At 53.0% G+C, this 14,813-nt stretch overlaps 5 protein-coding genes across 5 annotated transcripts; 3 read left to right on the top strand and 2 right to left on the bottom strand.

The window, feature by feature from the left end:
* Nucleotides 1-236: 236 nt before the first annotated feature.
* Nucleotides 237-3,827, top strand: JN550_009952 (uncharacterized protein; the record flags this gene model as incomplete). The annotated part of the gene is made up of 8 exons (XM_049308153.1): nt 237-396; nt 450-708; nt 783-1,526; nt 1,629-1,709; nt 1,957-2,034; nt 2,083-3,026; nt 3,111-3,515; nt 3,577-3,827. 8 exons carry the CDS (start codon nt 237-239, stop codon nt 3,825-3,827), a joined length of 2,922 nt encoding a protein of 973 aa, XP_049168070.1.
* Nucleotides 3,828-4,102: 275 nt separating this feature from the next.
* JN550_009953 (uncharacterized protein) lies at nt 4,103-5,698 on the bottom strand (the record flags this gene model as incomplete). The annotated part of the gene is made up of 2 exons (XM_049308154.1): nt 4,103-5,295; nt 5,362-5,698. The coding sequence occupies 2 exons, from the start codon at nt 5,696-5,698 to the stop codon at nt 4,103-4,105; spliced, it is 1,530 nt and encodes a 509-aa protein (XP_049168071.1).
* Nucleotides 5,699-6,083: 385 nt separating this feature from the next.
* On the top strand, nt 6,084-7,487 carry JN550_009954 (uncharacterized protein; the record flags this gene model as incomplete). Its single annotated transcript, XM_049308155.1, has 1 exon — nt 6,084-7,487. The coding sequence occupies one exon, from the start codon at nt 6,084-6,086 to the stop codon at nt 7,485-7,487; it is 1,404 nt and encodes a 467-aa protein (XP_049168072.1).
* Nucleotides 7,488-7,964: 477 nt separating this feature from the next.
* JN550_009955 (uncharacterized protein) lies at nt 7,965-9,010 on the bottom strand (the record flags this gene model as incomplete). The annotated part of the gene is made up of 3 exons (XM_049308156.1): nt 7,965-7,973; nt 8,032-8,769; nt 8,870-9,010. 3 exons carry the CDS (start codon nt 9,008-9,010, stop codon nt 7,965-7,967), a joined length of 888 nt encoding a protein of 295 aa, XP_049168073.1.
* Nucleotides 9,011-12,336: 3,326 nt separating this feature from the next.
* Nucleotides 12,337-14,579, top strand: JN550_009956 (uncharacterized protein; the record flags this gene model as incomplete). The annotated part of the gene is made up of 2 exons (XM_049308157.1): nt 12,337-13,892; nt 14,240-14,579. The coding sequence occupies 2 exons, from the start codon at nt 12,337-12,339 to the stop codon at nt 14,577-14,579; spliced, it is 1,896 nt and encodes a 631-aa protein (XP_049168074.1).
* Nucleotides 14,580-14,813: the final 234 nt, after the last annotated feature.

Here is a 14,813-nt window from a genome sequence, read left to right on the forward strand (position 1 = left end):
CACTGGGAGAAGGGCGCAGCAGTGGAAGACTGACGGTAGTGCGAAGACTGGGGCTGAGCTGCATAATATGCAACGAGTAGACCAATAGCCCGATCCGAAAGGTATTTCCATATCCGATGACCAGAGCCTTGCGATGCTGTAGCATAGAGTGGCAAATTCTCTCCGCAATATCATCCTGCCTTGGAACTAAAGAATATCACAATCTTTGACAAAATCACATCTGGTGTCGAATAAACATGGAAGTGGTTGGCTGCGTCGGAGCTGTGGTGGGACTGGCAGGCAGTTCCATCAAGTTTTTGAAGCGCCTAGATGACTTGATCACCGCTGTCAAAGAAGGGCCAGTTGATCTATCCACAGCACAGACTCGAATAAGACAGCATGAAAGATTCCTTACAGGTACGTATGGGAAGGACAGGAGTTACATGAACTCTACGGCTGACTTTGCCCAGAGCTCAAAGATGACTATGCCGCGATACCCATGAGTCGAATAACGAACGAAGAGCGAGTCTTCTTTGACGGCTATATCCAAGAGTCTGAGAATGAGGTGAACCGTTTCAAGACTCTTCTGGAGAAGGTCGCAAAGCAAAGAACACGAGGCAGTGGCCTGCAGAAACTGGAGACAGCAGCGCGGATGCAGTTGAACGAGAAAGATATCCAGAAGTACAAGAGCATGCTGCAGTACCAAATGTCCCAGCTCCAAATCTTTGAGTCAAGAGTCTACAGATAGGTAACAAGGTTTACCATGGTTGAGATATCTTCACTAATGTCACTCTTGCTTTCAGACTGGAGGTAGACGATACTCTCGAATCGATCGTATCTTCCTTGACTCATGGGCAGGCAGAAGACAGAACAATGCACATGTCTACCCAGCGTGCCATCGAGGACGTCTCTGAATCATTGACAACACGTGATCAAAAGTCACAAGCCATGTACATGCGGACAGTGGAAATTTTCAATGACGCCGCTAGAAGAATTGAAGCACACCATTTACAAGCCATGTCAATGCACTCATCTATGGAGGCGCATGTGGCTACCATTGTGGGGAATCTGAATGCACACAGCCAGCACACGCAGCTGATACAAACATCACATCACTCGACTTTGCTGGGCATACAGGAAAGTTTGGAGAATCAAGTCATCCCTGCGATGCAGGCTCTCTCGAATGAGATCAAATATCGCAATCGAGATATTGTCCGTCGAAGGCGACGAAGTCCCCATGAACCTGTCGAAAGCGGTAAGCGAGGCTGGGATGACACCCACGAGGACAGTCGAGAAAGGGTATTGACCTTCTCTTACGCTTCGCGGACGTACAAAACCCCATTTGGTCGACTATACGTCTCCACCAGTCATTCCTGGAACAGAAGGAGCATTGCGTATGGAGTCAGATTTGAACCTTCCCGCATTCTCTCTCACAATTTCGTGGAATGGAAATGCCTGGTAAAGACGGGTCCACACGGGCTTTCAGCGACCGTCCAGAACAGGATGGGCAGACTTTGTGAAGATGTCGAGGTGATCAGAGCCCTTGGGTTTGTCCGTTGTGGGTCCGGCTGCTCTTGCAAGCAACCTAATTGGCCGCAAACAAAAGGCAGGGGTTGGCATTCTCTAACTCCTGACCTTGCGAGATTGAGACTTCTGCTCGATGAGCGTCGTTTTACGCCTGGTGACTTCGTTCAAGACGGTTATGGTTTCGTGGTACCAATCCTGGAATTGTAGGCTACGGTCGTTCCCTTGCTTCTTTGGCCTATGATATTGACCAAGTAGTAGTTTCGTGATGAGCCACAAAGTTTGCAGGAAATTTCCAGTTCAATCCAAATGCTCAAACTGCCAAAGATGCTTACATCAGTGCTCTGCTTTGATGCAAAAGAAGTTGGAAATATGCCTCCCAGCCCAAAAGAATCGGAGCGTCACTTCAAAATTTTCCAAGAACATTGCATTTGAATCACATGCGCTTTCAAGGTTCTACCCTGAGTATTACAGAACGTTCAAATGGCTTCTAGACATAGGTTGCCGATCGGACGTGGGTAAGACGCAGTTGTAAGTCCAGAACCTTGGATTATGGGATGCTCAGCTAACGACAGGTAGTTTAATGAACCAGGCGATCGACTATAGGTGCCACGTTCTGGATATACACCCAGACTATGCTCATAGCGATTACTTCCTACAACATTCGGTCCCCAAGGAACTACAAGATAATCTAGGCGAACCTGTTACCGGCTGGTACGATCAAACCTTTGAATTGGGCTTCAGGTACCGTATCGACAAATATGTACCATCTTCACATCTCAGCCATCTTCTACCCTACAAACACTGTGCTCAAGATATAGTAGAAGTAATATACGATTTAGGTGGACTCGACACGCTCATGAAAGACTGGTATCTTGACCACTGGCTCCTTGTCGGCATGGGTTATATGAATCCCGAGCTCCTGTCACTGGTACTTGGGAAGAGAAGAGATATTGCATCGAAATTCACTCTTGAGCGTGTCGTGCGAGAGATGCAAGACATGAATGACACCTGGCAGCTTAAGAGGCTGATGGATTACTTTGTAATGAACGGAAATCTCAGCCTCGTCCGATACCTCATACAAAGCGGGTTTGATGTATCGCTGATGCTGGATCCATCAGTCCGGAGAGGAGATGATCAAGTCTGTGACCTAGTTCTGCGCCACTATGAGGGCAGAGCTTTGACAAAACCGCAACTGGAGGTTCTCTTTTGGAATCATTATGTAACGTACCGAATGGTACGAGACATTACATTTAGGGCCAAAATTCTCGACAAAGTGGCGTTCAGCTTTGAAGAAGATACGCAAAACGGCCTTGGCCGTGCTGGTCATATCGAAAGCCCCTTGCTCCCCATTTTCGAGCACAGCTATGCGGCCATCAGATCACCTATGGGAGAGCACCATAAGATGCAAGCGTATTTTTGGATAGCTATTGAAGGTTGTATCTCCCGTTACGAAAACATGGACTGCCGTTTTCCACGCGACCTCCGACTGCTCATCCACGACATTGCAACGTACAAATACGGTTATTGTTCTTTCTTGGGAGATTGTGACCGAGGCACTCTCTCTCTTCATGCTCATAAATTGATACGACGACTCTTGTCATCAGAGAGCTTCCGACACGGCATAAACTACATACCGCAAGACGCACCAGACGACGAACGAGAGGCGATCAAAGGCTATTCGCCCTTGATGATAGCATTGTGGGCTGGCATGAAACCAGTGGTTAAGATACTGATTCGTGCCGGGGCCGACATAACTAAACGCTCTCCTTGTGGAATCTCAGCACTCCAACTAGCTGAATGCAACGTGCGAAGTGACCATCCGCGGGTTTACCATGAATTCGAGGACGGGTGTTACCAGCACCGCGAGCTTTCTGTGTCTTCAGGTGTAGATCGAAGCATGCTCCAGATGCTTCGCGACGCTCTCCGCAACCGCGGTGAGGAAGTGCCCAGCATGGACACCCCTGCCGCAAAGCTCGAGAGACCACAAACTGTCTACAACAGGCTGTACGGTAAGACTACGATATCAAACTATCTGTAGTATTCTTAAGAATACTCTGACACTCCAAACAGGCAAAATCCAAGTATTGCTCAACTGGGTAACTAGTCCCGCCGTGAATATCGACACACAGGCGCTCCGTGACCGACGCCTCTACATTGCTGTCGTATGGACTTTCGGGTTCCTCTCCATCGCGAAGCTGCTACAACCCAATGTCGAGAGTATCGCGACAGGAGCGCTGAGACTGCTATCCCGGCCAATCTTTGCCATTCCAATCCTTGCCTGGGTTGTCATGACGATGTGGCAGCGATATTCAATGGCTTAATAGCCAATCATCTCGCTCATTCTGTGGAGAATTGTGGCTAGGATTACGTTGGGGACAAAATCAGGGGGACAGGCGGTCTGAATTCATTCTCTACGGTTTGACTTTCTTCGTATGAATCTCTCATGTTGGATGGCAAGCAGAGGAAGAGCAACGTGCACTCAGTATGGAAAACAGTCGTTTGAATGGTGACATTTCTGTCTTTGATTTGATAGTTGTAATGGTACACTCCTTGATATTTACACAACTCTCTTCTACACATAATCCCTCTCACGACTCTAGTTCGTGGTGATCATGACGCTGGCGTTCTTGTACCAGCTCAGCAGGGGGTTCTCGCCGCTCTGGACCGTCGTGTCCTCGACAAAGGCCCAGCGCTGCATAAACTCCTCGTGGGTCATGACCTTGGACAGCTTGCCGGTGATGGCGCCGTACATGGCCTCCATGGTGCGGAAGTTGGTCGGGAACAGGATGTCGAAGTAGCCCTGGTGCACCAGGGGCGTCGTCACGGGGATCATGCGCCGCTGGTACCGCGTCTGCACCACGGGGCTGTTCAGGCCCTTGACCGCGTCCGACAGCGTGTGGAAGTCGCTCGTCACGAGCCGGTGCGCCGGGAAGTACTTCTCCAGGACGTCGAAGAACTGCATGAGCCGCGTCGGGATGTACTCGGCATCGCTCAGGTTGGGCGCAAACGGCAGCTGGCCCTTGGCCCACCGGACAACCTTGCTGTTGCTGTACGGGACCTCGTAGCGGCCGTTGGTCGCTACGTGGCGTACGCGGAGATACCGTGCCGCAACGGGATCCAGCACGGGCTCGTAGAACTCGTAAAAGTCGTTGTTCTCGTTAATGAGAACCATGCCCTGCAACGGTTCCTCCGTTTTCAGGTCATAACGGATGATGTCGTGGGCAAAGTTGTCAAACACCTCAAGCGCAATGAAGAAGCATTGCGATGGCTCCCGCTCGGTCCAGTCGAATATGGACCGGTTGATGATCTCGACCTTGTCGGCGTGACCGCGGCTGGCGGCAGACGTCAGAAGTTGCGAGTTCTGAATCTCTGCGAGCGCAGGACTGATCTCTATAATCTTGTACTTTATCCGGTCGTAGACGGACGGCTCCTCGGCGCGGATATAGTCGAGGATATTCAACATCAATGTTCCTCTGCCCGCGCCCATCTCGTACACAATCAGGTCGTGATACGGATACGTCTTCATGATGTAGTTGGCCATGAGATAGCGGGCTATCGATTGCCCGTAGTAAGGTCGGAACAGCTCTGTCGGCGTATGCCACAGCTGCCGCGTGTCGTTTGGTTCGGGCAACTTGGCGTCGAGTTTATCCTCGAACTCGGTCCATCGACGACTGTTCTCCTCTTGGAAAGCCGGCTCGTCGCGCAGCGCATTGAAGTTGAAGGGCTCCCCGGGAGAGAAGATGACGGCCTGTTTCGAGAAGTAGCCATAATGCGGGTTGTATAAGCTGTCTACGCACTTCTAGTCAGCCCTTTGGTCCTACCAAGCGCGCAGATACGTATTTTATCAACACGCACCTTCAATGAAGTCTCGCATCAACATCTTGACCTTCTTCGGCCGTTCCCTGCGACTCCGAAGCTCGTTCGCTGTGACCGTGGGATACGCCTTGTACTCCTCGGTCATATCGAACGAGAAGAGCTCGGTCCTCTGCTGCCAATTGCTCTCGCTCGTCTTCGAGGCCTGCTTCCCACCGCGGGTGACGCCCTGCCGCGAGGCCATGCTCCTCCTCTGTTGCTGGACCCTGCTGCGGCCATGCTGGATGCACGAGGACAACGCGACCAGGTTCTGGCGCGAGCGGCATGCCGGGTGCCGAAAGAGCTGCCGGAACAGCTGCGTCACGATCGGTGAGTCCATAGCTGGACGGTTGTGTCAAACAGCTTCCCCCGAATGGAATCTGTTAAAGCCGGTGGTCGTGTGGACTTTTGTCTGCTGTTTAGCGGGTAGATGCGGTGACGCTGGCCCGAGCTCCCTGCTACAGTGGGTTGGGCTCAGGGGACAGTTGCGACCAGGTGGCTGGAAAATGACGTGCAAGTCCAGCACTAACTTAGGGGCCGTGCTTTGGACTTGCGACTATTTGAGTACCAGCTCTTAAACGTATGTCGAGATCATTAATATAAGAAGAGACATCTCAATTGCCAACCCGGCCTACGATGTACCACGGAAAATCTAACGACTTATGAGAATGGCTTCATGAGTTATCAGGGGACATGACCGGATGAGTTCAGACCACACTTAGACAATGTCTCTGAGCTCTCATCCGAAAGCCTATGGCACGGCCGCCGTCGCCGTCGCCTTTGTCGCAGGCGTGTTGGTGACGCTGGGCTTCAAAGACTTCTACCCCGACCTGGAAAGGCGGTATCAGCAAGCAAAGAAACAGCGCGCGATAACGCGCCGGAGGTCCCACAGAAACAGCCTCGCCGTCTCGGACGCGGACACGGCCCGGCGGCGCTCGAGCTTCTTCTGGGGCCCCGTGCAGCTGGAGGACCACGAGGAGGCCGTCGGCGGCGAGTCCGACCTGGGGTCCCAGCTGCCGCCGGCCGCGGGCCCCGTCGTGGGTATCGAGGGCTGCATCGGCAACACGCCGCTGGTGGAGATCAAGTCGCTGTCGGACGCGACGGGGCGCACGATCCTGGCCAAGGCCGAGTTCCTGAACGGGGCGGGCAACAGCCCCAAGGACCGCGTGGCGCTGTCCATGATCCAGACGGCCGAGGCCGAGGGCCTGCTGGTGCCGGGCCGCGGCGACACCATCTACGAGGGCACCGTCGGCAGCACCGGCATCTCGCTGGCCGCCCTGGCCCGCGCCAAGGGCTACCGCGCCCACATCTGCATGCCCGACGACCAGGCAATGGAGAAGTCGGACCTGCTGCACCACCTGGGCGCCACGGTCGAGCGCGTGCGCGTCGCCCCCATCACCAGCCCGGACCACTTCGTCAACCTGGCGCGCCGCCGCGCCCGCGACCACACCGAGGCCGCCGACACGGACAGCCGCGGCTTCTTCGCCGACCAGTTCGAGAGCGGCGCCAACTGGCTGGCGCACTTCCGCAGCACGGGGCCCGAGATCTTCTACCAGACGGGCGGGCGCGTCGACGCCTTCGTGGCCGGGGCCGGGACTGGCGGCACCATCTCGGGCGTGGCCAAGTACCTGAAGGAGGAGGCCAAGCTGGAGGACCTGCGGGTGGTGCTGGCGGACCCGCAGGGCAGCGGGCTGTACAACAAGGTCAAGTACGGGGTCATGTACTCGGCGACGGAGAAGGAGGGCACGCGGCGGCGGCAGCAGGTGGACACCATCGTGGAGGGCATCGGCATCAACCGCATCACGCACAACTTCAACGCGGGCCGCGACTACATCAGCAACGCCGTCAAGGTTTCGGACGAGCAGGCCTGCCGGATGGCGCGCTGGCTGGTCGAGCACGACGGCATCTTTGTCGGCAGCAGCAGCTCCGTCAACTGCGTCGCCGCCGCCGTCACGGCCATGAGCCTGCCCGAGGGCAGCCAGGTCGTCACCGTGCTGTGCGACTCCGGCACGAGGCACCTGAGCAAGTTCTGGAAGAGGATCGCCGAGATGGGACTGGAGGACGAGCCCAAGCCTGATGACCTGTTCGAGGCCCTGGGCATCAAGCCGGTCCAGAACGCATCAAAGTGAAATGGAGAACGAGAATCGGGTGCCAGCAGAGAAAGTCTTGCAACGAGATTGGGCATGTAGTCGGGGGACGAAAATCAATCACGACATCTCACTCCTAAGGGGCATGCACGTAGCGCGGGCGACCTTTTGGTTGTGATCTTGGTTGTCCCATCAAATCTATACACATGGGGTCCTGGTCTATGATACAGCGATCCAAGCCGCTCCTTCCTGGATCTGGGACCGTGTTCGCGGGAACACTCGAAGTCGGACGGAAAGCAAAGATTAGCTCTGCTCAATCCTCAAGAAAGATGGACCGCTCCGAGTCGCATCTTGTCACGGTGAAAATAGTGACGCCTCGCAGCCAACGCCCTCGCGCTTAACCCTGCAAATCCTCATAAATCATTCAGAAGAACGACCTGCCTCAGCAAGCCTGTGTGTGGAAGCCGGCTCATCTTTGGTTGCAAGATGACCAGTCGGGGGGAATCAGGAAAAAGGCGATCAAGAGAACTGTACATAGTTAGCATAGACTTTACACAAATCACACGAATCGGGTACGAAATCTTACCTTCCAACGTTTGCCGCAGTTCATGCACTCGCAGAAGGTCGTCATGGGCTCATCGGCACTGCGGGTCTGCGCCTGCGTGTAGCTGACCTTCTTGGCCTTGCAGTTGCCGCACTGCAGCTCCTCGCTGATGCTCTTCTCGGCGATGGGAACCTGGGCCTTGTTGAGGTTCTCCTTCTCCAGGGCAGCGTTCAGTCGGCGCTGCTCGGCCGACATGAGCTCCTGTGACGACATGCGGACGAACTTGTCGGGCGCGATCTCGCCGGACATGACGCCCTGGCCGAGCTCGTGGTTGGTCTTGACCTTGAGGTTGGAGAACAGCGATCGGATCTTCATCTTGTACTCCTTGGTGGTGCCGTTGTAGAACTTGTAGGCGGCGTTCTCGACCTCCATGGCGCGCTGGAGCACCGTCTCGGCCGGCTCGTAGCATCGGTAGGCGAGGCCGTTGTAGATCAGGCCGATGCAACCGTCGCGCTCCTGGATGCCGGTGCGCTTGGTGTCGACCTTCTCCGTGCTGAAGGTGCGCTTCTCGGCATCGCCCTCGAACTTCTTCTTGGGTCCGGCGGCAGGCTTCGGGGCGGGGGAGGCGGGGGAGGGCGAGGGCTTTCCCTTGGCGTCGCGGGCCTTCTTCTCGGCCTCGACGTTCTTTCGCCATTTGGCGACGATCTCGCCGGCCAGGCGGGCGACATCCTTGTTGGTGTTCTTGTTGAGTCGGGCAACAATCACGCCGGCCTTGGTGCTCTGGGAGGGGGGAAACGCGGGGTTAGTTATTTGTAGATTAGACGAGGGAATATTACTGCAAAGTTGGGCGTGACGATGTATGCGCCGTTGGGCAACTCACTCGCAGCATCTCCTCGGTGGGCGCAGCATCCCGCTTGATGGCCTCGAGCTGCGCGATGACCTCGGAGGGCGGGTCGTTCTTGGTGACCGAGGTCTGCAGCGTCTTGATGCGCTGGGCGAGCTCGCGGGCGTCCATGGGCATCGTGGCGAGTCGGGCTGGTGAGAGCTGGGGATTCGTTGGTGGATGGGTGGATGGATGGTCGGGTCGGGGAGTGGCAGTGTGAATGTAATGTAGTTTGCGAGCTCTGGGCCGAGGGGTCTGGAGGCCGTTTGCACAGTGATTAACTCGATGGTTGTCAAGTGAATGAAACCAAGCCGGTGCAGCGGAAGAGGTGAATCGCCCTGGGCAACCTGCGCAAACGGATGGGACGACGGGGGATCGGAAGAGAAAGAAACGGCGACGTTGGGGGTCGTGAGGCTGGCGGGCCGCGGGCGATAACTTTCGACGACTCGACTTCACTTTCACTTTCACCTTCACCTTCTGCACTGGACGGTCGCCCAAGTCGCGACAAGGAATCCGCTTGCGATAGGTGCACGTGCCACCGCGCGGCTGCCATTGGTTCACGCCAACGGGAAGCTCCCCCTTGTTCAACCGGGGTATTGCCGCTCGACAGCCCCCACTGCCCATCCTGCCTTCTGACTACATCTCCAGGCAGATTGGAGAGATGGCCTCTATTGATTTCAAAGTACTTCCGTTTCATGCGTATGCTGTTGATTTGGCGGCAACACGCCAGTCAGAGAACTGTTACTTGGGTTATTTGTTTCAACTTTTGTGGATCTCTATTGAATATCGAAAACGTGGGCATGGGCATGGGCCATCCGTCTGTTCACTGAACTGAGCTACCCTTTGAGCTGTTATAAATCATGTGCTAGTATCGCAATATGGCAAAACACTGCGGAGTCCGTGATTGACTGTATTCCAGCTTGGCTTTTGCGCTGCCCCATTCCTGTTGACCGGCCATCTTTCTGAGCTAGGTCAACTTTGAGACGAAGTCATTCAGCAACCACTACGAGTTGCATTGCTCTATCTCGTTCAACTGCTAGCTACCCAAGCACTGAACTCCATCGTGCCACGGTATAGTATACCATGATAACGGAAGCAGGCCGGACGGAAAACTCTATATCTAAACAGTCTTCAATAACCGAGGATGCGGACAGAGACTATGAACATTCGGATACGTGGATGACCCTGTACATCCAGCCGTCGTTGAGCCGCTGAGCTTACAAGAAAGCCACCGAACACCTTGGGGAGAAGCAAAGGCAGCGGTGGAGACAGGGCCGTAGTTGGCGAGGTCCTTATTCTGAGTAATGCGCGAGACTGGCTGTGTCGGCAACAGGACCCAGAGCGCAGTTATTGCCAAGTTAGAAGGAGCTTGCAGTCGTCAAATCGAAGGGGAAAAAAATCGACAAAGTTGAAATCAGAGCAGCCCGCTTCTTGACTCAAATCTAGCCATTCAGGTAGCTGGAGGTATAATACCTGTTGACCTCATCACCGACCTGGGCAACTAGGTATGCGGACCCGACCAATTCACAGGTGCGTGTAGCCAATGCAGGCTAACAGTGCGTGGTTGCGGCGTGCCGTGGAAGTTCGCTCCGCAAGGTTTCTTGTGCATATCATTGACAACGCCCTATTAGCACAGGGCCATGTAGCGACAATGTTTGGGCCGTATGTAACCGTCACCTGCTTTTGTTTTGCAGGATCGGTGATCGCATCCAGTGGCTGGCTGGATGCATTGCTACTTTCGTGGGTACGAAGCACCTCTCAGTTTTGGCTGGTGAGTCAGACTCGGTGAATGCAAGGCTGGATACTTTTACCTTCCCCAGGACCAAAACGAGCGGTTGGGACGGAACCAGTATGGTTGGTGGAGTATCGGGCATGGTCACCGGAGACTGCAACATAGGTACACTGAATAGAACGGTGGCCCAAACACTATCAGTGAGGAGAGGCCCCGTGGTGTAGAGGGCAAAGGAATCCGACCAAGCACCTTGACAACAGTGACAGTCGAGGTGGAACGTGGTAGCATGGAGCTACAACTTCATGCATAGCTTAGTAAGACATAGATGCGAAACAATCTGCTTCCAGCAGAACATGTAAACATGAGAAGGACGGGGGCTTTAGAGAGGGAACATACAACGGATGCCAGTAGCTTTCGACGGCAGCTACCGAGCAAGCTCCTGATGTGGCTATTGACAAACTGGGACTAACCACCGTTCAGAAGTACTAAGTTTCAGGCAAGCAAGGTGCAATGGTCGCTAGGAACAACTACTTCACCAGGGCTTCGAGCTACAATGGGTGCGTGCTGCCGTGGATTTTTGCTTGCTTGCCAGGGCACAGTTACATAAGAACGTCTCACGACCGGCAATCGGTCTAGCTTTCCTGCCCGGCTAGTCCTGTGTGAATAAAGCCCATGAAAGGAACCAGGGAGAGCGGCAATGTCGGCATGAGGCGTGAGAGAGACACGCTCGGGAGTCGGCAAGAAAGCGGTAACGCGTGGCGCAACAACTACGTTAGTGCACCATTATCGAAAGCACTCTTGCGACTTGAGTTAATGTGCAGCCACCAGACCGTCCCACCCTGGTCAGTAGTTGAGTGTAACGTCTCAAAGAGTGATCTCTCACCGGCTAAAAGGCTTGTTTCTAGACTTGAAAACCGCTATTGCGTTAGTCGACAGGAACTAGAGGCTTCAATTTCTTGTCGTGATTCGTGGCAAGGTTGCGGCATTTGATCTCAAATGATATGGCTCCTATTGCTAGATATGCAACGGGGGCACATCTTATCAATCAGAATATTCCCCCCGTTTAAGCAAAGAATAAGGAGAAAGTACATTACACTGGTTTAGTCTCTGGTGTTCATTCCGATGCGTGCCTATATAATTCTCATCATATACAACGCCCAAAGAATGTGCAGTATATGGGAAGCGGTGCATTTTTACAGGCTGACGCAGGCTGGGTAGAAATGCCAGCGCCGCAGCGTGTGTAGTGCAGGCTAAGCTTTTTGGCGACGGCGCTAGCTAGCAGCTATCCCTTTAGCACTTTTTGTGGAGAGGACCAGCGATGCATACCCTGGAATTTTGTGAGGCATTTTAAAGGCTACGGATAGCGGCTTACAATGTATAACATTGTGGCGTACATTTTCATTGGCACGTAGTAGAAGAACCGTCAATCTGGGCCGAGCTTAGGAACAGAAATCGGTTAACACGGCATAACTGAGCTTCGCCTCGTAGCTACTGAAGATGTCTACATAGTCAACCTATGGGGATATAATATTCAGGCACTTCTCTGCAGCACTTTAGAGGTAACAATAATCAAAACTTTTTCACCCAACATACTCAGGATCACCAAACCGCTGTTTAAGAAGATGAACCCTCAACCAGTCTTTAAAAGAGCCAACTGTTTCGAACTCTGTTCTTGGTTTGCAAACTTGCAACACTTGTGCTTGAGATGCCAGACTTCCTTCCCGGCTGAAACATGGATTTCGACTGTGCACAGAACATCAGACCCAAAAGTCTGATAGGTCGCCTGGCCAGACTCATCCGAGCCCCTGGTTCGATGGAAGAAGTAACACATTCCGCTCCAGTTCAACTCACTCCTTCACATCAACGTCTTGACGCGGATGGCCATGGGGCCATCGAGTTGCTTCCATCTGCAAGTCGCCGACCTCCTGACCTATGCCAAGACCCCTCAGGCTCGGCTCTCAGAAAAGAAGCTGGGCTCTCGGATCGATGGCTGGACGCTGTCGTACGCTTTTCAGGATCTCAATTCACTCTTCTCATGATCGTCTTTGGGCTCCTCATCTGGGCGTTCCTTGGCATTCCTTTCGGCAACTCCGTAAGCTGGGCTGTCATCATCTCCAACGTTCAGGCCATTGTGTGTTACATCTATGACTCGCTCCTTATGCGCCAGCAGCATAACGAGTACAAATCGGGCATGAGGGTGGCGGCGACGCTCCAGTCACGCGCTATCAGTCACACCCGCATGGTCCGCGAAGTCGTGGGAAGTGGTCGCTATGTGACCCCCGGCTTTGTCGAAATGCAGGCAATCCATGAAGTTACCATGTCGAAAATCGACCTTCCTGCCGAAAAGTGGCTCGACAGAATCTCGACAACTTTCTCCGATATAATCGGTCACATGGCTACCATCTCCCTGTTCTGGATCTGCATCTTCATCTGGATCGGGTTTGGGCCGTCCACTGGTTGGAGCGATGAATGGCAGCTATACATCAACTCATCTACCTCTGCACTAATGCTTCTCATCTTTGCTTTTCTCGCCAACGTACGAGAACGACACGGAGTATTTACAGCCATTTGCCTAGATTCTCTGTGTCGAGTGGACGCCGAAGTGGAACTGAATCTCCGAGCGCTGACAGGCGACGAGGCTCCGAACCCACAAGTTACAATCCCACCTCCGGAGATCAGTAGAGTCCAGCGCGCTATATTCTACTACGCCTCCGTCGTCGGAACGATGGTTGGCATCGTCCTGTTAATGGCCGTTCTCGTGGTTTGGCTCGCTATCGGGCCGCTCATGTCATTTAACGATAACTGGTGGCTGCTTATTGGCACCTACGCTGGCTTGATCGGGATGCATGACGGTTTCGTTCTGGACAACGTACAATCACGTCTGCAATCCTACGTAAATGACGCATTTGAAGAAGTCCATCACAACGACTTTAATACTTTCAACCACATCCATATTCAGAGCCACCACCACCATGTGGATTTAACGCTTAATCAACGGATATCTACATGGGTAGTCACTACAACCTCACACCCCTCTGTAGTCCTTGTTGGCATCGTATGCATCGTTGGTCTCTTGATTGGAGCTACTGCCATGGAATGGTCTACTACAGGTCAGCTTCTTTGCAATGTACCACCAAGCATTATTGAGTCTTTCTTCATGATGCTTGTAATTACTGGTCACAACATGGCGGACCGAAACCGGCGGCTCAGCATCCAGTCAATCCATCTTCGACGCTTGACTCTACTCGAATGGTGTCAGAGGCTAAGCACGGCGAATGAATATAGATAGTAAGATTTGCCACGGTCCTGCGCGTTAACAAAGGCAATGTTCATGTATGAATTGCAAAATTAATGTAATAATGACCTAGAGACCTAATATAAACCGGCGCAAGATTCGCACTTTTCCATACTCTATCAAAAGTATGGCCTTTTGTAACAAAACTTTGAGATTGTGTAAGAAGTAGTATACTAAAGGTTTACTAAGCTTGCATAGCATCTAAATTTCTGTGAAGTAATGGTAAGAAATGTACCTTTTGGGAACCATCACATCGTGCTTGAGATGCCACCAAACTTAACCTACACCAGCGTTGCCCCTTCTTTCCCTTTCTTTTTAATTTGAAATTGGCTCATTCTAGTCACCAACTCATTGATAGCGGCCATCGATATCCTTGGTCCAACCCAGTTCTTGATTTCCATGGCTACCAAAGAATCAACTCTAAATACGTGAGACCGGTGGTTTGCGTCAATGGCTTCCGGCTTGAACAACAATTCCCGGGCCACTTTTTGGGCCAGATAATCAAATGTGATGCTCGCTCTGACCTCAACCGACCCAGGCTGCCGGAACAGGGCACCGTAGCTTACGCCGCTGCCTTGACCACTGTGCGGACTGACGTGCGCGGCACAAAGTTCTATATTCTCGACAACTATCACGACCTCGTGCCGGCCCATGCCCAAACTTGTGAGATGGGCTACTAAACCAACGCTAATGGTGGTAAAGAACTATCGCAGAAATATTAACTTGAGCTGAATCCTTATATGTATACACGATTAGATGTCCTTACCACCGCAAGTGAAAAGATCATCCATTCCAGATGGATGCTTTATGATATGTCTAGCATAGAGCCGCAGCCTTAAAGCAGTGGAGGCAAAAATTGTGTACACTCCCGGAGGTGCACGGATCCTGGATTGTTCCGAGTGGTGATATACCAG

Source organism: Neoarthrinium moseri (assembly GCF_022829205.1).
Source record: "Neoarthrinium moseri strain CBS 164.80 chromosome Unknown scaffold48_Wmoseri_CBS_16480, whole genome shotgun sequence".
In the NCBI taxonomy this organism is placed as follows: Eukaryota; Fungi; Ascomycota; class Sordariomycetes; order Amphisphaeriales; family Apiosporaceae; genus Neoarthrinium; species Neoarthrinium moseri.